Genomic DNA, 25,909 nt, shown 5'->3' with positions numbered 1-25,909 from the left:
GAGCGGTGAATGGTTTGTCATGTTTCTCCCATTATTATGATGATGAATTCTGCGTGCTAAATTTGGCGACTACAGAAGTGACGGATTGGTTTGCATCTAGAGCTATGGAGTCCAATGAACATAGAAAGTATTATGAAGGTGAACTGGCTATGGGTTGCTGTCAGCTTGCGAATGAGGATAAAGTGCATAAAGTCGTGTGGAAATGGTCTAGAAGAAAAGCTTCGGAGATGTCTAAGGTTCATGACGGCTCGAAAGAGGTCTGGGAAGTGTGGACTATTGGAAGAACACCTGTAATATAATCAAGAATGTACCTTTTTTTGTCGGTTTGCGTGCACAGTCTATATATGTTAGTGGGTATATATATTGGTTGCCGTTCTGTCCAAGGAGGGAGCCTTGCAAAGATGTGTTGCTCGCAGCTTTCAATGTTGAAACAGAGACGTTCAGCACAGTCACCATTAAGCAGTTCCTTGATGGTCCGTCAGATAACACCTTTGCTACCCGACAGGTTGTGAATTATAATGGTGGTCTTGCTATTATTGTAAGTCCGGTACATTCAGATAAAGTTCATGTTTGGACCTACAATCCATCTGACGGAGAATCCCAAAAGGTAGATCTACCTGCTCCTATGAGATGGCGTGAAGGCTCTAATCGCATTTTCCATACTGCTTTCGTTCCAAACTGTGTTGTAATCGAAATTCAAAATGTTGCCAGCTCAATACCACGACTTTATAACTGGAACTTGATAAGTGGGGTTTGTTCCCAGATACATTTTTATAGAGGTCAGGAGTTATACCAACGTGCTGGTAATGTTCTCCGTCGTCTTGATTTTACCGGTTTCATCGTGTACAACGAAAGCATGCTGCCATTGTCACTGTAAGTACCGCATGTCAGATCTTTTAAATCAGTTAATTTTTATACTTGTTTATCGTTTTTTAGTATTCAGTAGAGTTGTACCTGTTTTTTAGAGTACCACATTTTTCAGTAGAGACGAGGCCGTGATTTTGAAGCATAAGTTTGAGGGTCTCTGCAAGGTGATTAAGGAAGTTCTGGTTGACAGAGTAGAGAAGGTCGTTCTCTCTGAGCGTGTTGTTGAATCTCCATGTGGTTTGGTTATCGAAGATTATGATTGCATGTCCAAGAAGACCATGGTGATTAACCCTGAAAACTTAATCATGGAGGAGCTCAGGAACAGGGCTGATGCTGACGAGATTGACATGTCTGTGAAGGATTTGATTCTCTTGTTGTTTGAGACTGCTCTTGTTACATCTGGTTTCAGTCTTGAGGAGCCAACCACCTTTGGGAACATAATCTACAAGATATTGAAGCTGAGTTTTAGGATTGGCACCGAAGCTGAGATGGCTGAACTTGTTGAAGATGATCCCGATGGCAGCAATATGGAGGCTCTATGCAAGGTGATCAAGGAAGTTTTGGGTGAAAGAGTAGGGAAGGTCGTTGTCTCTGAGCTTGTTGCTGAATATCCCTGTGGTTTACTTACTGAACATCGTGGTCACATGTCCAACAAGACCATGGTGATCAACCCTGGAAACTTAATCATGAAGGACCTCAGGAAGAGGGCTGATGCTGACAAGAATGACAAGCTTGTGAAGGATTTGATTCTCTTGTTGTTTGAGACTGTTCGCGCTACAACTGGTTTCAGTCTTGAGGAGCCAACCATCTTCATGAACATATAATCCACATGATGTTGAAATTGCGTTTGGGTATTTACACTTAGCTGTCACGGAGACACCTGAACTTTTTGAAGATGCTCCCTTAGATCTGGCACCCTCTCTTTAACAGATTCAACTTTGTTTTCTAGGACTTGATTTCTTTCTGATGAAATGAAGTAGTTGACTCATGTTTGACCACACTTCATAGTATTATCGAGAATTAATGTAAACTACACCCTAGTTAGTAATTCTCGGAATCATTCCCGAATGATTCGCGAACGTATCCGAACTGACCGAATCCGAATGATATTTCCGAATTATTTGAATTCCGAACCTAGTTTCCGGATATGGACCCCACGAATGATTCGCGAACGTATCTGAACTGATCGAATCCGAATGATATTTTCGAACTAGAACTCCCATAGGTAACTCTCTGACCCGAGTTCTGTTAATTGATTTTTGTTTGATTTTGTATATACTTTATATTTAAATACAATTATTCAGTTAAAATTTTCTATCGGTAGTTGTTTAACCAGTGTTTTATATGTTGATTTTTGTTAAAAGTCTATAAACTCGTTTTATAATACATTTATGCGATTAAATTGTTTACTTCTTGTTAAATAATCACGCTAAAATGTTTTTTTCCATCTTATAAATCATATGCAAATAAAATTAGTCCCGTAATAAGGTCATAATACTTATCAATTTATTATACATGTAAGCCGAATTTTAAGTGCCGAACTCACATTTATAAAACGAATATGCACGTACGTATGCCGTTCCAAACTACTGTCCGAACAATGAACCGTTGACCGGATTTTTGACCAAATCCAACATATCCGAATCCGTATAATTCCCGTACGTATGCTGTCCAAAACTACTACCCGTACCCCAAATTGCTAACCAAAGAATACAGTAATATGGAGGAGTTTTGAGTTTCTGGTTCTGGCACCCTCTCTTTAACAGATTCAGCTTTGTTTACTAGTAGTTCCTTTTTTTAATGAGACCACGATGCTTAAAATAACATAATGTTTTTCAGAATGGTCACTGTCCCCTAATTAGTGTTGACAAAATTAGTCATGTTTTGGTCCTAAATACCCCTCCATTGTTGAGGTGATGCTAATGAAGTGATGACGTCGACAGTGGCTATACCCAAGAGAGGAAGTGGTGAACCCTTTTAAGAAATGTGACATAACATTCAATTTCAATTTCAATAACAACAATAACAACGAAGGCAGCAGCAACAACATCACCACCCTTGTCCCAATTTGTTGAGGGACAAGTAGGTAATTTCCATGCCTGACTTAACTGTGACGCATGACATAACGCTCCCGTTAGCTGCCTAGTGACTGTTTTGCAAAAACTTTGCAACAGTGTGACTTTAAACCGGGATTAAGAAGTGTGACTGTTATTATAAATACGCAAAAAAATATCGTTTTTTCGTTGACCAGTGAGTCAAACGTCTACAAAACTTGTACTGTAGCAAAACTCAAAACAAAAGATATGTGGATGTAATGCAATCTCTGGATTCTGGATGGTCCTCAACAAAAGTTTAAGGTATGTCTGTCTGTCTACTATTCTTTCTTTTCTCTTGTCTGTATGTAATTTGCTTCTTCCAAAACAAATGGAGAAAATTGGGCAGCTTACATTTACAGCTCCAATTCCAATTCCACTATCATCATCATCATCATCATCACAATCAGGAACTCAATTTGTTAGTCCACTGTTACTCATCCATTCTTCTAATAAAAATTCACTGAAATTGCAGCAAGAACAGCCCCAATACTTCAAAGGAAATGGGATGAGGAGGAGGAAAATTGATTTCACTCATCAAATCATTACCAATGCATCATCATCATTATCACCATCTCTCACTACTAATGGCAGCAGCAACATCTTGGAAATTAGTGAGATAAAAGAGAATTCTAAGAAATGGAAATGGAGGGGAGAGTACTCTATCAATTACTTTGTGGTTCAATCCTCTTCTTCTGCTAATGGTTCTTTGAATCCTCCTTTGCTTCTAATCCATGGATTTGGTGCATCCATTCCTCACTGGCGAAGGAATATGAGAGTATTAGCTGAGAATAACACTGTTTATGCCATTGATTTACTTGGTTTTGGTGATTCGGATAAACCATCAGATTTTGCATACACCATGGAATCATGGGCACAGTTGATATTGGATTTCTTGGATGAAGTTGTTCAGAAACCAACTGTTTTGGTTGGTAACTCTATCGGGAGCCTTGCATGTGTCATTGCAACCTCAGGTATATTTGAATTGTGCAAGTATTTCTGCATTTGGTTTCTGCTCATGTCTTGCATATGAACTGTTGTTTGTTTTGTACCATAGAGTCGGGATCTAGCCGGGTTCAAGGGCTGGTGTTACTAAACTGTTCTGGTGGCATGAACAATAAGGCAGTTGTTGATGATTGGAGAATTAAGCTACTGTTGCCTTTGTTTTGGTTGATTGACTTCTTGTTGAACCAGCCATTTATTGCTTCAGCAATTTTCGAGCGCGTCAAACAAAGGTCTGTGCTGTTTCTAGACTAGTAGTATATGTCCTTTTAAAGCTGCAGGTTCTAGTACCACCTGAAAAAACAACACTCTGATGCTTTTTGAGTCATGGCACTGTATTGCAGAGAGACCCTGAAGAATGTTCTATTATCCGTTTATGGAAATAAAGATTCCGTGGATGACGATCTAGTAGAGGTAATAAAAAATGGGTACCTATCCAATGCCTGAACATAATATGATTGAACTTATTTTATATGGCTGAATGAACTTGTTTGTTTGAAATGCAGATCATCAAAGGACCAGCTGATGCTGCTGGAGCACTTGACGCTTTCGTGTCTATTATCACAGGTCCGCCAGGACCAAACCCAATTAAGTTGATGCGAAGAATTTCGCAACCTGTTCTTGTTTTATGGGGCAATGAAGATCCTTTTACACCACTTGATGGTCCTGTTGGAAGGTTTTTTTCTTCTCTACCTTCTACTTCACCAAATATTACCCTTTCTGTCCTAGATGGGGTGGGACATTGTCCTCATGATGACAGGCCTGAATTGGTGCACGAAAAATTGCTCCCCTGGTTGGCTTCTCTTCCTTCTTCATGACTCGTGAAGGATATGCACAGTAAAGGAAATTCAGGACTCTTGGAGCAAAAAATAAATTCTCTTGCATCCTAATTGATCATCAAACCGAAGTAGGCTACTTTGCCTTTCATGATTTTTATATAAACTTTTCACATTAAGAAAAAGTGTATATATTGGTTGATCAGTTATTACAACTTAGTGGATACTGTGTGGTCAGATATCTCCAATTTGTTGATTTGATTCTTTGAGTTGAGGAAATGATAGTTAATACAAGCACACGACACGATATGAACCGTTTGGTTTGCGATGATATGGTGTAATTATATATTGCTTGTCTTTGCATGAATGAGCAATAGCATATGTGGTTCATCTCTTATTGGTTGTTCCATGAGTGATGATAACCTGAAGAATCAGTAAACTGTCAAGGATACATGGTTCTTTCTTCTTTTTATGGTCATGACTTTTTCTTGTTGCTATCTGTTGGTTATAAAATGTGCATAAGTAAACTTTGGGAGCCAGTTGGCAAGTGAGGGCAACTGCCCCCACTTGCTGATATCTAGTTCACAAAAGGATTAGTGAATCATTCTTTAGAGATAAGAAACTAAACTATAAGAGGAGCGATTCCTCTTTAATAGTTAATTTTATTCAATTGACTTCTGTAATTCTTACCTATAACGTTACTTGGTTGTTGTTACATTCTTGATAGTTATTTGACTTTTTGATTTGTTTGAACTACCAATGACGAACAGTGTCGACTTAGTCATTCATATTTTGCTTATTCTCTTATTACATTGCATAATCATGAAATTATCAACTACATTGTGTTTTCAAATCTTTATACTTGGTATAGCTTTCATGCGGGATAGATAATCTGGTCAGCAATCACAATCTTTACTTGGAAATGATTTTGAATAGGAAATGGTGGGGTAGTAGGAGAAATGGTAGTATTTGACCCTCTGTATTCACTCAATGATGTCCTGCTGAGGGTGAGGGGACTCGGTATTGTATCAATGATGGATCGAGGTTGAATTTCATGTTATGTTTTTTGAATTTCATGTTATGTTTTTTGATCTTTGGGTTGTTTGAATAACAATGATGGATCGAGGAATTATGCTGTCTTTGCTTGTTGGGTTGTTCCAGTTCTTGGGCGCAGAAGCAACAACGGACCCTCAGGATTGTATTTATCTAAAGCTCTTATGGTTCTTTTTCATTTTTAATAGCCTCGTGTGTATTTTACTATTTTCTGCGTTGCATCAGAATTTTTAATAAAATGTGCATGTGTAAAGTACTGCTTTTCGCAATTCTGTTGTACTCATGTCCATTTTGCGTTTCCAACAATAGTTGCAGTTCTGAGGTCCTTCAAGACTCAGTGGCAGAACATTCCACCCAATTGGGTCGGTTCGGATCCTTGTGCAGAAGGTTGGGAAGGAATTGTCTGCACAGATTCACGTGTTTTTTCCATGTATGTCTCTTTTATCAGTTACTTCTTTTACTTCTTTTGCTTGTTTTTAGTCGGCATCTGGAATATGGGGAGATTCTTGATTCAACAATTTCATTTCAGTCAATTATCTACCATGGGTCTGAATGGTCAGCTTTCTGGGGACATTGGGTCTCTTAGTGAGTTACAAACTCTGTAAGTCATTGTCTTTCTATAAATATCAATCCTATGTGCCTTACATGAGTAATCTAGTAGATAGTGTGTACAGTGTCAGGAATATTGGTTCTAGTTGAATGCTATTTGTAAAGCATCACATCTGATTCTCAGTAACATCCAGGGATTTATCATACAACACGGGACTGACTGGCCCCCTCCCACCGTCATTTGGGAATTTGAAGAAGCTGACGAACTTGTGAGAGTTTAAACTTTTGGTATAGTGGTTACCTAGATTTTTTATTTTAGACTATTACTTACAGCGTTGTTTCATTTAAATCTCAGGATCCTTGTTGGTTGCGGTTTCTCTGGTCCAATTCCACCCGAAATAGGATCTCTGCCAAAACTAGTCTTTTTGTAAGAAGTTTCACTTGGTAGAACTTGTTTTATACTTTAAAGTGAAGTATTAAGCTTTCCTGTAATCACGTCTCCCGCTTAAATTAGCCAACTGGAGCTGAGAAGTTGAATATTTGGTGCAGTTTTCTGAAACTTTATACTTTAACTCATTGCAGATCTAGAAACTCTAACAGCTTCAATGGAAATATACCTCCTACCATTGGCAGTCTATCTAGTCTTTATTGGTTGGATCTGGCCGATAACCAACTTAGTGGCAGCATCCCAGTCTCCAGCGAGAACACCACTGGTCTAGATATGCTAACCCATACCAAGCACTTGTATGTTTTAACTTCTGGCAGTATAACTTTGTATGCGTAGCGTTATATTTGTGCTGGTGTTATTTGTTTACTAGGATATCTATGAATTTACTCTTACTTGCAGTTATTTCGGTAAGAATCAGCTTTCTGGAGCCATTCCGGATCAACTTTTCAGCTCAGAAATGAAACTGATACATGTGTAAGTTAATTTTATCCGTTGTTTTATGAAAATATAGCAGTAATTGTTAAAAGAATTATAAGGTCGCAACCAACAAAGTGCATAATGGTTTTCTTCTTCAAATGTATATTTTACTTGACAGGTTTTTTGAAGATACCAATTTACTGGAAGTATCCCTGCAACTCTTGGACTTGTGCACACTCTTGAGGTTTTGTGAGTATCACAACCAACTAAAAGAGTTAATGTGAAAGTGGAGTGTCTAATTGTACATTGCAAACTGAAACTTAATCATTTCTACAGACGTCTTGACAGGAATTTGTTAAGCGGGAATGTCCCTACAAATCTCAAGAACCTTACTAGCGTGAGTGAGCTGTAAGTTCTTTTTTTAATTGAATTTTGGGATCTTGTTTAAAGTTGCATTACCATTTTGTATTTCGAGTTCAGAATTCTTAAGAGATATTTGGTTTTTCGTTTCCAGGCATTTGGCCAACAATGATTTTGTTGGCCCATTTCCAGATCTAAGTGGAATGCAAGTTCTCAATTTTGTGTAAGTGGACAAATTCGTCGGTTATGTGCGGATCATGAGTGGTGCTGTCCGTGCAAATTTTGATTTTACTGTTAACTCCACCATAATCTACATTTAGGTGATACCGATACGTACTGATCATTCAGTGATTCGCATATTACAGGGACTTGAGCAACAACACTTCCGATGTGTCAGATTTTCCATCATATTTCTCAACCTTAAAGTCCTTGACCACATTGTATCTCTCTCTCTCTCTCTATATATATATATATATATATATATATATATATATATACCACTTTTCACGGAAATAGGAGGTTTAGCTACAAAGTTACATATATTTCATGCAGGGAGGCAGAGAACACAAATCTTCAAGGACTACTCCCTCCGGCTTTGTTTGTGCTTCCACAGTTACAGACTTTGTAAGTAACAAATGTGCTGATTCTCATGTCCATTACATGAATAATCATGGTTTTCATTTATTTCCTGTGCTGCTCTTAATCGACCGAACTGCATACAAGAAAAGGGCGTTCGTCACTGGTATAGGGTGTCTGATATAGTGACCCAAAATAGCACGCTTGGATATGGGAAATTGGATAACAACTTGAGAACGTAACTGGGACCAAAAAGAATATAGAAACACCATTAGTTCATCCCATAATGAAACAGTACCATAGGAAAGAGTCAATCCTCATAGCTTTCCTGGTTTTCATTTTATTATTTGAAAGCTGATGGTTTGTGATTCTGGCGGTAAGAATTTAAAGAAAAACATGCTCAATGGCTCCTTGGAAATAGGTAGCAGCTTCAGTGACCAACTGGAGCTTATTGATCTGCAGAGTAATTTTATTACAGGTTATGTTGAGAGAGGTAGTTACCCTAATGAGTTACAGTAAGACACTCACTTGTATTCATTTTATCTCTCTATATATACCTACAATTATGAATTTTCAGCTTTCTATCTGGTTGTGTTGGAAACTGGAAAGATTAAGTCGATCTAGTCAATATAGCCTGTTCTAGTGAATTTTTGCCTCTCATGTTTGATTTGATACATTTTACTCCACGTTACACTGCAGACTCATGGGTAATCCAGTTTGCGGCCCATCAGCAACAGCAAAATTCTGTCAACTTGCAGTACACTCATCTCCTCCATATTCAACTCCCCCTAATAATTGTGTACCTAGTCTCTGTCCTAATGGCCAAAATAGCAGCCCCAACTGTGAATGTTCATATCCCTACAATGGTACCCTATTCTTCAGGGCCCCATCCTTCTCAGACTTGGGAAACGCCTCATACTACACTTCTCTGCAGAATGCACTTCTACTGTCATTTCAGAAACACAATGCTCCCGTGGATTCGGTTTCTCTTAGTAACCCGAACAAAGATGCAGACAGTTACCTTGAAGTGAGTCTGCAAGTCTTTCCATCCGGTAAACAAAGTTTTAGTCGATCAGATATTGCAAAAATGGGTTTCATGCTCAGCAACCGAACATTCAAACCTCCTGCAAAAGAACGATTTTTTGGGGACCATGGTTTTTTTGGGGGGACCATGGTCCTATTAGGCCACCTACCCTACAATGTTAAGGGATGTCCTAAAATCAGATGAGATTACTAATTTGGCCCTTACCCTAATTAAATTAACCCTAACCTAATAACTACATCTAACTTAATCAGAAAGAAAAACCTAAATATAACCCTAATCTAACCTAGCCGCACAAAAAAAAATATTTGAGGAACTGTTCTCCTCTTCTTCTTTCCTCTTCCCCCATTTCAACATCATCTTCATCGATTAGTCGTCGATTCATAAAATTTTCATCGTCGATTAATCAAGACTATAAGAACGGTTCTTCGAAAGAAAACCAATAGACTCCCAGGAACAGGTCCCCCATTAGAACATCTAGCAAATTAGCCAAGTGATTTTGAGATTCATAAAGAAGTGGAAGAGCCAAGTGAATCCATAATCCAATATAATAGACGCAGTAAGAAGCAGCTTGATTCTGTCATAGGACCGATTCGCAGGTATTTTCCAACAAACCCATACTTTTAATTTGATTTTGATTCGTTTAATTGAATAGAAATCATCAAAATAGGGTTCGAATGGGAGTTACAGTGCGCTGTTCGGTTAGGACGAATTTCTAGAAAATCCTAGTTTGTTAACCGAACTTCCTGAAAGGAAGAACAGATCGGTTTTATAGGATTCAAAACTGGGTCACCGAACTGCCAGTTCGGTTAGTTCGCAAAAAAGCCTAAAACTTTTTTCTAACCGAACTTCACCAGTTTTATAACAATTTTTTTCCACTTGTAACCGAACTGTGCAATTTTGCCCGCTATTTTGAGTTTTTGTGTAACCGAACTGAGCTATCTTGTTCGGTTGGTTTGCATAATATTCTAAAAATATTTAGTAACCGAACTTTACCAAAAAAAAACAAATTTCAATATAACCTAACTATGCTATTTTGCCCTATATGTTGAGTTTCAATTTAACCGAACTTGTCCAACTATGTTTTGTTGCATACATGTGGAGTTCGGTTTATTCGCAAAAAACCTTGACAAACCGAACTCTTCACTATTAGTTACTAATGTTGAGTTCGGTTTATTCGCAAAAAACCTTGACAAACCGAACTCTTCAGTGTTTGCGCACATGTGGAGTTCGGTTTGATCGCAAAAAACCTTGACAAACCGAACTCTTTACTATTAGTGACCAATGTTGAGTTCGGTTTATTCGCAAAAATCCTTGACAAACCGAACTCTTCAGTATTTGCACACATGTGGAGTTCAGTGTGTTCGCAAAAAACCTATTCAAACTGAACCTTACGCTGAGAACCCTTATGTTGCATCTGATTTAGTCAATCATTTATCGGTTAAGCTAATATATTTTGTTTTCTTGATTAGAGGAAAACAACCTTTACTGGAAGATCTGAGAACTCCCACGTCTCGAGGCAAAGTACATTGTGGTGCCGGTAAGCGTGGAACCAAAAATGCTAAGTATGGAGGTGGGTCATTACCGGGTATTGTCATCCAAGATGGTGTCAATAGAGATAATGTTGACAACGTAAGCCAACAAGTTAATGAAGAGATTGTGGAAGAGATGGGCAGTCAAGAACATAATCAAGGTGGAGAAGATGAACCAGTTCAAGGAGGAGGAAATGAGGGTGGCGATGATGAGGGTGAAAAGGATGAGGAAGATGGAGACAAGGATGGAGATAAGGATGATGATGGATCAGAGGAGGACTCGGATGAAGAGGAAGAAGAAGAGGAACAAGCAGACATAGTGGTAAAGAGACCGAGAAAGACGCATAAAAATCCTTGTGCTAGATATTCATACATTCCTCATAAGGATTTGTGTTTGCCGCCAAAGAATCCAACATATGGTACTCCAAGAGATGGCAGGGAGGTATTGATGGGCTACAAAAACTCATGGGCTGCCAAGATCTTTGCGACAAAGGTATGGTTCAATCTTAACCATCAAGATTTAGATTTCTCAGTCATTTTATTATATTTTGACATATATTGTTCTTTTCTATATATATTAGTATATAAGATATGATGTTGTTTTTTTAGGATCATAAAAATGTTGTTCGTGTTTTGAAACGTCAAAAGAACAAGGTATGGAATATATAAAATGAGTGTGATGAGGTCCGCTTGGCGGTATTTGATTGTGTACTATGGAACGGGATACAACATGCGCACCAAAAATTTGATGTTGTCACTGTTACTGCATTTGCCGAGAGGGCTTATCCAGAAACGGATACCTTTCATCTACCTTTTGGTGAGATGGCAATAACTCCGGATGATTGTTTTAGAATCACATCCCTACCAATTACAGGAACAAGTGTTCGAGATGGCTACGATCCCTCGATGAGTTATGAAGTTCTTGAAAAACTAGTCGAAAGGTGTCTAGGATGGAGCGATAAAAAGGCACAATGTGAGTTTAGGCGAGCTAACAAAGAGCCTAAGGAAGGTGATGAGTATAATGAGTTTGAGGAAGACCGCACGTACAAGAAGAAGTTGAAAAAGATCAAGCTCAAAACCTTGTTTGATGAGTTTTCAGGGACGAAAGATTAGGTTGCTCAAGGAAAGTTGGTGATGACAGAGGAGAAGAATAAGCACCATGTGACTGCTTATTTGTTATATCAACTTGGAACCATCTTCTTCCCTGACACTTCAGGCCACGTGGTAAATGCTCATTACTTCCAGCTATTGGACCCCTTGGATGAGGTGAACAACTACTCTTGGGGCATTGCGGTTCTTTCATTCGTTCAAGTGGAACTCAGAAAAGCTTCGAGGCTTAGGAGTCTATATTTTGGAGGCTTATACACCCTTGTTCAGGTACCCCGTTAAATTATTGTTTGTGTGTTTGAATATATAAGTGAATGAATGTGTATTGTTACTAATCATATTGCGAATGTATTATTTTTTGCCTCTTCTCATAGGTTTGGGTGTACGACCACTTCCCTAAACTGCAATTGTCTCATGCTCGCACTCCTTGGCCTTATGGGAAGCCTACAGCTGGTAAATATGAATTTCTGAACTCACAGGAAAAGAATAAGGAAAAAAAGGTGTTGGAGTTGAGGGAGACATTGGATAAGTTAACAGTGGAAGATGTGGTTTTCCGTCCTTACAGCATTGCATCAGATGAAGACGAGGAGGATGTTGATGTTATTAATTTCTCACCTGTTGCGGGTTATAATAGACCGTTGTTTCATCCTGGGGGTTGTACAATGTATAATCCTCGAAGAGTACTTAGACAACTTTCTTGTGTCCAAAGTGTCTCACAAGTGGAAAACTTCAACTTCAAGGTAAAGAAGGTCGGAACTAAGAACAGCGAGAAGAATTTCATCCCCAAATACGATCCTGCTCCATCAGTGGACCACTGGAAGAACTTTGGGGATTATCTTGTTCCAGTCGAAGAGTTACAAGATTCGCTTGATGAGCCAAATGCCGCTGACGATGGATATATGGAATGGTATGGACATTTTTCTCATCCTCGTGTAATAAACAGTGTCCAACAAGCCCGTGCTGATAAAGCAAAAGCGACGGCAATGGAGAAAGAGGCTCAGAAGATTATGAAGCATACCCCTATGTGTGGTGATGAGGCCATGATCTTGTGGAATTCGGCGGTAAGATATTTACTCTTATTTTTGTTTTTCAAAATGTTATAAAGTATCGAAAAATGATAGTTACTTATGTTTTTGATGAGAAAAGGTGAAGGCAAGTGCTAAATTGTTGAAGAAAATGATGGCGAAAATCCGGAGTAGAGAGTCGATGGACACTCGAGAACAAACAGACCTCTACAACCAAATAACTAATATTTTTAATCCCAACCTTGTCGATACAAGCCAGGTTGATCCAAGCCAGACCATGCCGTCGAAGAGGAGTCGCCGAGAAGGGGAAGGTTCAAGTCGGATGGTTCAACAACAAAGCAGTGGAGATGACACTCCTAGTGACGAAGGACGACCTAAAGCTCCTAAACGCAAGAGTAGAAAAGTTTCTCGTAGTAGTCGTGGTAAATGAGTGATTGCAACAATTAGTACTTTGTTTTCTTATGTTTGGAAGACTTTTTTATTGCGGATTTGGTAGTTTGTTTCCTTATGTTTGGAAGACTTTTGTTTTGCGGATTTGGTAGTTTGTTTTCTTATGTTTGCTTCCAACATTTAGTTATATGGATTACTCAATGAATTTCATAATTTGGTTTTTAATTTGTGTTTTAAGGGATTAGTTTGGCTATTTGACTCATATGTGTTTCATTAAATTCAAATTTTTAAGAAATTATTAGTTAGTTTGGCTATTTGACTCATATGTGTTCCATTAAACTCAAATTTTTAAAGAAATTATTAGGAAGATCGGTTAGTTGATTAAATTTGGCAAACAACCGAACTTGATAAAAAAACAAGTTCGGTTGTTTCGCAGATTTAATCAACTAACCAAACTCATTAACAACAAATTTCAAAAGTTACAGTGTAATGTTCGGTTACCTGGTATTATTTCGCAGGTAAACGAACTCTGTTGTTCGGTTACCTGCGAAATAATACCAGGTAACCGAACTATGGAGCTCAAAAATCAGTGAAAATTTTTCTAAGTTCGGTTACCTGCAAAATAATACCAGGTAACCGAACATTACACTGTAACTTTATATTGTTTTTGCTTAGTTCGGTTAGTTGACCAAATCTGCGAAACAACCGAACTTTTAGACTGCCATGTTCGGTTTTGTCTATGCATTTCCTATGTAACTGAACTCTGTATTTTGAAATTTGAATGACACAAATTTCAAGTAAAGGCTATTTTTCTTGCCGTTATACACCTCTTTGGTTATAAATATGTGTCTCATAGTTAACATTTTGTCTCAAAATCTTCTAAAAATGGCAGCTAATAGTGCTAAATTTACTCTAGATGAAGATCTCTCTCTTTGCAGAAACTACAAACTATACTATCCAAAGAGGGGTGAAGAACGAAGAATGAATGGTATTATGAGTCAAAGTTATTGGGGAAAAAATCATGAGCAATTTTGCTCCGACACAGGAAACCCTCATAACCGTGATCATATAGCTTTGTTACTTCGATTTGATAAGATTAAAGAGAGAGTTGTGGAATTTATGGCTTTGTTTCGGATTGTAAGGCGGTATCGACTTAGGGATGAAACAGGCGAGGAAATTCTTTTAACAGCAAAAAATGAATGGCGAAGATGGAAGACAAAAAATTTCAAATATGAAGATCATTTCCGCATCCTTGTGCACTTTTTCGTAACGCGTTTCGGATATTAAATGTTATGCAATTTTAGCTTTAGTATCACCCACAACTTTTGTTTGTTATTTTGATGTTGTATTTTAATTAATTATTGAACTTTTAAGTACCCGAATTAGTGAAAATGCTATGTCCATAAGAAGTTCGGTTTGTTCATTATTCTGCGGGATCAACCGACCTGCTAGTTCGGTAGTATCTCAAATATATGTATGCCACCGAACTATCTGTTCGGTTACCACCATAAATTTGATAGGTAACCGAACCTATCACTGTAAACCAAGAGTGACTTTTTGTATAAAAGCAAATTATGCAAACACACTATAATACACCCAAATTCCAAAAAACACAATCTTTAATTCTTATGATGATGTTCAAAGCATACATATTCTAGCTAAGGGTACATTTAATCATCCCCAAGGGAAATTGAACCTTCGTGTATAATTTTGTCCGATTCCTCCAAAGCTTTCCACATCTCCATGTTATGTTCATACATAATGCACCAACCCAACATTGTGTCGGGGTTAAATCCATTCCAATAAGAGCATCCACATATCGGAGGCAATGGAAAATTGTCTTCTAACCGAAGGCCTATAAAATGGTTGTGGTTAACGAGCGCAATCACCACTCTCATACGTCTAAGTTTCTCGACACATATGGTTAGATAGTTGGTACATGCAGTTTGCGAACCAACCGAACTGTATACAATTAGTTAAACTTTATTTTTACGTAAAGTTCGGTTAGTTTCGAACCAACCGAACATAACACTGCATCTCAGAACTTCCATTAATATGGAGTTCGGTAACCTGCGTGTTTGGATAAAGTAACCGAACTACATCTTCAAATGAGTTCGGTTACTTATTCATATCACAAGGCAACCGAACTACACCTTCAGAACAGTTCGGTTACATGTTCTTCATATAATGTAACCGAACTGTGCAAAATCCAGTTCAAAAATTTACATTCTTGGGGAAGTTTTTACCAATTCAACATACATTATCTAAGTTTGGAGCATACTTGTTCACCAAATACTCTTCCTCCGGTTGTGGTTGATAAAATCCATCATTTTCATCTTGAGTTTCATTTTGGGGAAGAATACAATCACCATCTAAGAAATAATCCAAATCTGAATCATTTTGAAGATTAACAAATATTCTAGGAGAGGATGGAGATGAAGAATCAGATGAGTTTTCATCACTTGAATACTCAAAGGGGGTGAATTGGATTTTTTTTATATTCCATGTTTTTCTCCTTCATCTTCTCTAACTCTACTCTCACAATAATTCTACTCAACTAATAATAAACCCATCTTTTAATTTAATCTCACTAATTGTTTTTAACTAAATCATTAACCTAAAATTAGTTAAGAGGGTAGATTAGATATTAAATAAATAACTAGATATGGGGTGACCTAGAATTACTTCTAATGTATTTACACAAAATAAAACCATGGTCCCCCAAAAAACCATGGTCCCAAAAAATCGTTCCTGCAAAAACCTTTGGGCCCTACTTTTTCATCGCCTCACAGTATGCACACTTTAGTGGTGATTAACCATCTTTCTTAAATGCAATGAAAAACATGAAGAAATCTTATGCACTTATTCTGTATATGTCTCCATCTCTGTTTATAGAATCAACATCACGTGGTGAATCGAAATAAATTTTATACACTTATTCTGTATGCGTTTACTTTTTGTGCCTATCCGACCGAATGTTATAACAATAATTTGTTGCATAAAATCGGCCTTTATCAACTACTAAGAAAATAATAATTTGTTACCTTCGTCAACTTTGGCACAAAGCCGGGCCTGTAAATTGAGCATTTTAATGGAGATGTAAATTGAGCGTTATTTGCTGATGCTTCTTCTATTGGATTAGGTTGTTGAATTTTGAAATATGTTTCAAAGTACTTCTTCCCTGGTTAGGCCTTGACGACGAGGAGTTAAACATCACCGATTTACATAAACAAGGTTCAATTTCATCTGAAAATCTCAATTCTAAAAAGAACTATAAAATCCAATTAACTTCACAATTATTGATTAGAATTATTGTGTTTCTAACATTCTAAGTTACATTGTGTGAGGTTGGCGTATGTTGGGTCCTCTATTGACATCTTGCCAGATAAATGGATACCAAATAAGTAAACCTCTGGTAGAGTTAGATTTTGAAATTAAGAAACCTAGACTTTAACATTTATAACTGACCTGATTCTGATTGACTCAGTTCACAAATTTCTCGATAAAAATCGCTAAACAGATTATGAGTATTAGAATGCATAAACCACTTAATGGTAAAAGACGTAAAGATAAATTGGGTAGACTTTGACTGAAAATATGGTGGTTTTTTAGTCATAACGCTATGTTCAAAACTTAGCAATCCCTCTGGCGCTACTAATCATGTTATGCAGGAATGTGAGTCAAGCTTTGTTTTGGAACAAATTATGGATTCTAAATATTCCCAACACATAAAGTTTTAATTTGGAAATGCTTAGCTAACTGTCTCCCAACAAGAGGTACTCTATCTAATCTTGTTACTGTAGAGGATAAATTCATTTTTTGTTCCATGAATCCGAAACAACAACGCATTTATTTTTCGATTTCCATTTTTCTAAAACAATTTGGGTTTTGCCTCCCGGCCTGTCACAGTAGAAAATACAAAGCAATTGTAGTGTGTTCAAGGATTATTACAAGGTCTAGTCAAACATGGGAAATTAGGGATCTATGCTGGTGATTGCATCTACTAAATGCTAGTGCATCTAGAATAAACGATGTACCGGGATTTTTGAAGAAAAAATGGTCACAAGTATGCAAGTTTCTTTAGAAAATTGGTGACACTTATCCTAATCTTGGTTTTCTGTTATCGAGGTTTTCGTAATCTCTTTCAGGCAAGATAGATAGTAATCGCAAAGTTCTCTTCGTCTCAGCCTTTATAATTCCACAAGATAGATATCTGACAACTGATCCTAATTGAAGATTGTTCTTGCGAGGTGGTTAAGAATCTAGGCTTCTCTCTGGGAGTCATAAGTTCCATATTTGTGAGTTTTTCTAGCTTTATTTACCGCAAATAAATTTCCTCACCTTGATCTTTGATCAAATGGAAATCAAATAGTCTTGTCGGTTAGAGGCAGAATTGTGTCAGTCTTATCAGTTAGAGGCAGATTTGTATCAAAAGTCTTCACTTTGGCTATAACAACTCTTACACTATAAATGATGTCATCTAAGGGAATCAATTGCGCAGAGCCTTGCGAGGTTCAAGAGACGTAAGGAGCACGACTGTAAATGAATCGCTTGGAGGGTGGGTTCGGTCTCAACTATATTCCAGTCTGAAGTCTTATAATAGGCTAGTGTCTGTAGCGGCTTAATACAGTTTGGTGATTAAATCTGGACGAGGTCTCTGGGTTCTTCTGTTATTACAGTTTCCTAGTTAACAAAATTTCTGGTGTCTTGTGTTTTTCTTTTCCGTTTTATACTGTTTATCTTTATAATTGGATTTATACAGGTTTTACGTATTCAATCTAGGTAGACACGTTCGTTTAATTGTAATCGATTACGAGACTTGTTTCTTGTAGAATTTGTATCTTGAAATATGGATAAAAAGTTTAATCGCTTGGCAGAATTCTGATTGGATCATTTGGATACGACTAGATTGATCTTGGATATATTAATTTTTGAGATCGTCCAAGTACTCTGCTTAACAATTAGGTTCATGGACTCTGTGTCTATACACATACTGATGAGTATAGGTTGATAAATAAACTCTATACGCATATTTTCAAGGATCATTCAGTTGGTATACTTTCTATTGTATTAAGTTTTGTCTATACAGGTTTCAGAATGAAAAAGTTGGGTGTACTTTATATCCCCTGCGTTCTCACTCATCTTTTAGCCAGTGACGAACACAAAGAGTTAAGAGCTTAACCTATGACAAAATATGAGATATTTGTTCTAATCACCAAAAATATGATAGCAAAGAACACATCTCACAAAATATATATAATAAATAATAAATAAAGATTAGGAATTTCAAGTCATCTCCGAAATAAAATTTAAATAAATAAACTTTAATTGTTGCAAGATGATAGTATTTGGAATAGCTAATGCAAATACATATAAACGCTACTCCAAAAACTAGTATTCCCCCTTAAAACAGTAAAAATAAAATTATTACAAGGAGTGAACTAGTAATTAATATATTCTTAAAGAATCCTTCATCATTCCCGAACTTGTTCTCAGCAACCGACACTGGGACGTAGGATTTATGAATAAGAGTATTTACTCCTTCAAACCTATTAGGATGTTATTTGACAAGTGTTTCTTAAATCTCGAGCAATTTTTGCAGAATTTCTTTAAGTACTTGCACTTCCATCTTAGTCTTCTTAAGTTATTCAAGAAGGGTTGCAATCCCTTTGTCGGTTGGAGCAGTTTGCTCTAGGCTTCTTCATATTCTTCTTTTTCTTTTCAAAAATGAAATAGTTCTCCTTAGGGTAGGATTTCCCATCTTCTTACTAGAATAAATCTTGCTTGGAGGCTCCACACAGTTCTTACGAATACGAGTTTGTGTTTACAAGACACATATATAACACTCCACAACGACATTTTGGAAGAGTTTCAAAACCAAGGCAATTCTTAAGAGGATTCCGTTCAGGAACTAGAACTCAAACTAGAAGGGTTAAATTCCCAGGAGTTTACAAAAATGAATTCTTCATAAATTGGGTTTCCATCATCCAAACTAATATCAACCAACCAGTCGATGATATTTGGCTATTACAAAATTGCTAGTGCTATTGCACATAAGAGTCCATTTCAACCAATAATAACTGGTCAAAACCGGGTTTGTGCATTCACCTAGCTTAGCAAATGTGTTTCTTTTCCGAGTCCCACTAGACTTTCTCTAATGGGAAAAAAACTTCCACAAACAAAATAAAAAACTATGGATTTTGGGAGGAAGTTTAAGCTTCCAAAAAGAGTTCAATTTAACGGATTTTGAAAACTAGTGTTACCACCATTATAGTTCCTCTGAATCACATGATAAGAAGACTTAACTATAAAATTTTCATTGTTGCTAGGTAACTGCCTAAATTTCCTGTACCTCTGGAAAGAATTTAAATATTTAGGAAATTCCTATCAACATTTATGTCAAATAATATATTCCAAGTGTTAACATTCCTTTATTTAATTAGAATCTTTATCGATGAGTTTGGATATTGTTATATTACCTATTATTAAGTATGCTAAAATGGCTTACCTCATTCTAAGATAACACGTTAGTCACCATAATGTATTTAGTATCTCAATAAATGACAAACCTTTAAATCCTATAAGTGAAATTCGTCCATGACCATAGACGAAACTGAAAAGATAATTTTATCTTACTGAGAATTTGTAAATGACTAGTGTGTAGTACCATGGTCCCACGAGGATGATGCACTTACATAAGGTCCTTGAAAGAGGTGCCTTGTGTTAGAGAATTGTTTTATTGAACCCACAAGTTTTACTATCTCAAGCTTGTTGTCAATGTTAGGTGATCAAAACTATATCTTGATTTTTACTCTACTAAGTCAAGTTTCAGATAGGTTAGAATTGTAGTTGAAAATCAAAGATCACCCTTGAATACTGAAGATCGACGAAGACATTTGAAGAGCTTCTGTATCAGGTATGTGAAGATTGAACCATTCTATTTTACTCACTATACCACCTTTTATTGAGACTATGTCGTATGACTTATATATAGTAGATTTACAAAGAAGATGTTTCGAGTCAAGCTTGTCTAGTGAAAATCTCGAAATACGATTTAGCGATCAGATGTTCAAAGGTCCTTAACAATGTTAGTTCTATGAATTAATTTTTGGATCAATTGAAAATTCCCCATCCAGATGATTAATTATACACTTGGGAATGTTTCAAACATCATAAGAAAGAAATATGAACTTACTGAAATTTCTACTCAGGGTATGTTAGCGAACCGGCTTGCAAACCATAGATATCTGAGATATGGAAATACCGCAAGTTCATTTCGGAACAGTTCACGAACCCGGTCGGAGAACCGTTGGGAATTGATTTTATAAGTTGGATAAATTGTCTAGAAGTTGGCGAACTCGGTTCACGAACCGTGGTCAATTGAGTTCGGTAGTCTAGTCTTAAAAACTTCTAATAATTCATTGATCAACTAATAGGTTTACAATTCATAGAACTCTCTTAAACACTTCTAAGAATTCATTGATCACTTAAAAAATAATGTGTGTGAACCATGATTAATTTCTTAGGTGCTTAAATGAACATAAAATAGCTTTTAGTTCTTTGGCTAACTTGCCAAACCGAACAGTCATTATACAAAGTTCAGTAACCGAACCTATGTGTATAGTCTTCTATTGTAGTTTGAAGACCTAATTTGTTTTCTTGATTCTTAAGTTATCTTAGCTTTAATTCTAATCTAACCCCAGTCTTTGAAAACTATAAATATAATATCTTTGTCATATGGGAAATTCAATCCCTGACACTTTGCGTCCTAGTTGATTCTAGAGTCACCTCTATTGACCTTTTAGGTCTACAACAAAAAGACTTCGCTCGGGGATTCGTGAAGCCAGGTTCGACTATCTTTACCTTGATAGTTCGTGTATCCCGATATTGCTTTTCTGTTATCGAGGTTCTCGTAGTCTCTTTCAGGCAAGATAGATAGGAATCGCAAATTTCTCTTCGTCTCAGACTTTGTGATTCCTCAAGATAGATATATAAAGACTGATCTTAGTTGATCTTTTGATGATTGTTCTTGAGAGGTGGTTAAGAATCTAGGCCGCTCTTCAGGAGTCGTAAGTTCTGGATTTGTGATGTTTGCTAGTATATTGCAAACATATTCTACACCTTAATCCTTGATCTAAACGGAAATCAAATAGGCTTATCTGTTAGAGGCAGATTGGTATTAAAAGTCTTCACTTCGCCTGAAACAATTCTTAGGCTATAAAGTATGTTAGCTAAGGGAATCAAGTGCATAGAACCTTACGAGGTTCAAGAGACGTAAGGAGCGAGATTGTAACTTAATCGCTTGGAGGGTGGGTTCGATCTCAACTATATTCCAATCCGAAGTCTTATAGTAAGCTAGTGTCTATAACGGCTTAATACAGTTTGGTGTTCAAATCTGGACGAGGTCCTTGGGTTTTTGTGCTATTGTAATTTCCTCGTTAACAAAATTTCTTGTGTCTTGTATTTTTCCTTTTCCACATTATACTGTTTATCTTTATAATTGGATTTACACAGGTTTGCACATATTCAGTCTAAGTAGATACATCTGCTTAATTATAATCGATTTTGAGACTATTTTATTATAAAAATCGTATATTAAAATATAAATAACAAGTTTAGTTACTTGGTAGAATTCCGATTGAATTATTTGAATACGACGACTAGATTGATCATGGATATTGATTTTTGAGATGGTCCAAGTACTCTGCTTAACAATCAGGTTCACAGACCTTATGTTTATATACATATTGATTGAGTAGAGGTTGAAATATTAACTCTATATACATATTTCTAAGGATCATTAAGTTGGTCTTCTTGCAATTGTATTTAGTTTTGTCTATACAGGTCGCGGAACGAAAAAGTTGGGTGTATTTGGTATCCCCTAGGTTTTCAATTGGTATCCGAGCAGGTAAACAATATTGACCTAATAAGTCTATGTTTGAAGCGATGTGTATTATAGACAAGAGTGCAATCTCAATCAACGTATTGCCAGCTTTCGATGGCACAAATTACTTATGGTAGAAAACTGATGCGTTCTTTCTTACAAGCTCGTGATTTTCGGACATGGGTACTTGTTGTAAGAGGATATAATGCTCCACTCGTTGGAGAAGGAGTTGTTGCTATTCCTAAAGGCATGATGAAGAAATCAAATATGCTAAATGTAACTTTGATGGATTAAATGTCATTATCCACGCCATAAGCCAAGATCTTCAACATCATGCGTCTACGTGCACTAGATCAAAAGAGTCTTAGGATATCTTAGAAACTGTATTTGAAGGGAATTACGCATAGAAGTAAGTCAGGCTTCAAAACCTAACTTATGACTTGTAAAACCTTCGTATGTTTGATGAAGATTCGTTTGAGAAATTTAATCACAAATTGTCGGAAATTGTGAATGCTTGGTTTTCAATGGGAAAGATTATTAATGAGCTTTGTAGAGTAGAATCTCAATTTAATTATCAGTTTGATGCACTAAATATTAGAGTCATAGTCTTGAACAAAAAATTTCTTCGACTTTAAGGATTCTAGGTTATGGAAAACTAGTGAATGCGAACGATGAGTACCTTCGTATGGGAAAAACAACTTCATGCACTTATCTTTCATTGTTTTGCGAAGTAATAATTAATTATTTTGGTCAAACGTATTTCCGAAAACCAACCGAGGAAGATGTTAGACAAATGGAGAATCAGGAAAGGGGATTTCCGAGAATGCTAGGTAGTCTTGATTGCATGCATTCGGTATGGCAGGGATACCTTGTTTATTGGGCCGGTAAATATAAGGGCCCTTACCCCGAAACCAACTGTTATCCTTGAAGTTGTTGTTTCTTATGATTGTTGGATATGGAACACCTTTTTTGGTCCTCTGAGTTCACATAATGATATTAATGTTTTACAAAAGTCGCCTCTGTTTGAAGATCTGAAGTATGAAAATTTGTCCCGAGGTCTGTTTCACAATCAACGACAATCAATACACTCACGGGTATTATCTTGCAGTGGCATCGGGTAATTCATATCGTCATTTTGACGAACGCCAAATGGCATTGAGAAGGATGTGGAACGAGATTTTGGAATTTTGAAGAGGAAGTTCGCTATCATTTGTGGTCCATATCATGGTTTAAGTCCTCGTGAAATGCACAAGACTATGCTCACTTGCATAATTGTACATAACATGGTAATTCAAGAAACCCATCGTGACAAGGAGTGGACTAACTATGAAGATGAAGGTTTAAGGCCTGAGATTCAATCACAAAGAGGCGTGCCTGCAAGAAACTATGGGAAAATGACTAATTACATTTATAACCAGAATTTGTATGACTGATTAAGAGAAGATATGAGAGTAGATCTTTGGACAGAGTAAGGAAGAGCCGGTTGGCGTAATTATTAAGTTTTGTTCTATGTATCAGTCTAAACATCTAATTGTCAATTTGTTTGTAGTTTTTTTATTTAACATATTAAGTTAATGAGTTGAGCTTGTTATTAAGTAGAATACACATTTCAAATTAAGAAACTTTTCATTTTAAATTAATATTAAGTAAAATGCAATACACTTTAAAATTATAATTCAACATTTCAAATTAATACATCAATTATCTAGAGGTACTACTACATCGAACTCATCATGCTCATCATCGTCACTAGGTTGGTTGTTATTAAATTCAGCTTGTTGTTTAATTTGTGCTTGAAACCTGTCAAATTCAATTTGCCACACATATTTTTGTCGGGGGTTCATAATTGAAGTGTCAGCTTGAATAATTTGATGCTTGGTGAAAATGCGGGGGATACAACAACCACACCTAACTTTTTCATTCGACAATCTGTATGGACTAAACTCCAATATAATTACGAGAGTAACAACTTAGTTAAACTCGATCAAGGGAAGATATCAAAGAGCTTTATCTCTTTCTCATCACAATCAGAAATCAAACAAATAAGAGTCTGTCAACCTGATTGGAATGAGAATAACTCAGATGGTACCATATACCAATATCTGAGTATCAATCAAGTTATATCCAACAAACAAGGTCGGATTTATAAACTGTGATTGACATAACATGTGATATTTCAATTATATAAAGAAAATATAATGCCGAAAAGAAATAACACATACACCAGAAATTTTGTTAATGAGGAAAACCTCGGGACCTAGTCCATACTTGAACACCACACTGTATTAAGCCTCTACAGATTCTAGTCTACCATAAGTTAACTTCAGACTGGAATGTAGTTGAGCCCTAACCCATTATCGCACTGATTAATGTACAATCGCGTTCCTTAAGCCTCTTGAATCTGGAAAGATCTGCGCACCTGATTCCCCTAGATAACGTCCTTTATAACCTAGGAGTTTCTCCGACCCAAATTCGAATACTTATAAAAAAAATATGTCTCCCACAGATAAGTCTATTATATTTTTGGTTTCCGTCTTTAGATAAAGATCAAGGTGGACAGGAAACACAACTAATAATCCGGTCTTATGTCCCCCGAAGAGAAGCCTAGAATATGAGTCACCTCACAATAACCTAACTGATATACATAAGAAGTTATTGCGAAATCATAAGAGTATGAGACGAAGAACTGTTGTGATTACTTTTTATATCTTACCTATCATAGATAATTCTCTAGATAATCTTAAAGAATATTAAACTCAATACGATAGAATAATAAGATCAGGATACGCAACTACAAAGAAAATAGTTGGACTTGGCTTCAGGAATCCCAAGCGAAGTATTTGAGTCTTTAAACCTAGTAATGATTTTCAGAAGAACTGGAAACCTAGGTTAAGAGAGAATCGACTCTAGTTTGCAACTAAGAGACATGAAAGTGTCGGGATTAGGTTTCCCATCTGCTAGAGCTTCTTCTTATACAGTCTTTCAAATCAGGGTTGCTTACAATCAAAGCTAATATAGCTTATTAAGAAAGAAATTAATATTCACTGTTAGATGAAAACCTGACTTGAGATTCAAGCTAAGTTTGCATAGAAAATAAGCAATCAATCTCCACTGTTAGATGGTTTAGCTTGATATACACAAATGAAATACACTTATATTCAGATATGGATAAACTGTACCTAAACGTTTATAACGATTTGTCTCAATAACAGTTAACCGAAGTTAGCCATATGAACACTTTTAAGTTGGCTATTTTTATCTAACACTTCTGGAATCAATCCGGTAATCCACCAATTATGATAGATGATCAAATGTATCTAAATGTGTATTAAGAGAGTTGTTCAAATGCTTAATATCTCATAGAAATATATGTGAAGCATTTGAAACATATTCGGCATAGTTTGTATGTGGACAAAGTACATATACTAGAACCAATGCATGAACGTAATGCCACAGTTTGCAAACCGAGTTCTCATACCTTAAAGGCATTGAAAATTCTGGGACTTTAGTTCGCAAACAGAGTTCACGAATGAATATGAGTTCATGAGTATAGACAATTTAGTTTGAATTAGAGCATTGCTCGGCCGAACTCGCATCGTTTCTATCTCAAGCATGTTTGTCAATATTAGTGATCAAAACTATATGTCTTGATTTCTAGTATACTTATGACTAAGTCTCGGTCTAGGATAGTTAGGAATAGTTGAACTCCAGACTCCATGGCGATTATCTTGCAAAGACGAAGAACTACTCAAGGAACCAGTGGAACTTCATCCGACCAAAAGGTATGT

General features: G+C 36.5%; 1 protein-coding gene and 1 pseudogene across 1 annotated transcript; both read left to right on the top strand.

The window, feature by feature from the left end:
* Positions 1 to 3,251: 3,251 nt before the first annotated feature.
* LOC113284391 (uncharacterized hydrolase YugF-like) lies at positions 3,252 to 5,133 on the top strand. Its single transcript, XM_026533837.1, has 4 exons — positions 3,252 to 3,934; positions 4,018 to 4,195; positions 4,307 to 4,376; positions 4,469 to 5,133. Exons 1-4 carry the CDS (start codon positions 3,292 to 3,294, stop codon positions 4,778 to 4,780), a joined length of 1,203 nt encoding a protein of 400 aa, XP_026389622.1. The 5' UTR covers positions 3,252 to 3,291; the 3' UTR covers positions 4,781 to 5,133.
* A 564-nt stretch (positions 5,134 to 5,697) lies between these two features.
* LOC113280604 lies at positions 5,698 to 22,415 on the top strand (annotated as a pseudogene).
* The last annotated feature ends 3,494 nt before the right edge of the window (positions 22,416 to 25,909 follow it).

The sequence above is a fragment of the Papaver somniferum genome, chromosome 5 (assembly GCF_003573695.1).
Source record: "Papaver somniferum cultivar HN1 chromosome 5, ASM357369v1, whole genome shotgun sequence".
Lineage (NCBI taxonomy): Eukaryota > Viridiplantae > Streptophyta > Magnoliopsida > Ranunculales > Papaveraceae > Papaver > Papaver somniferum.
This window is presented reverse-complemented; position numbering and strand designations above follow the sequence as displayed.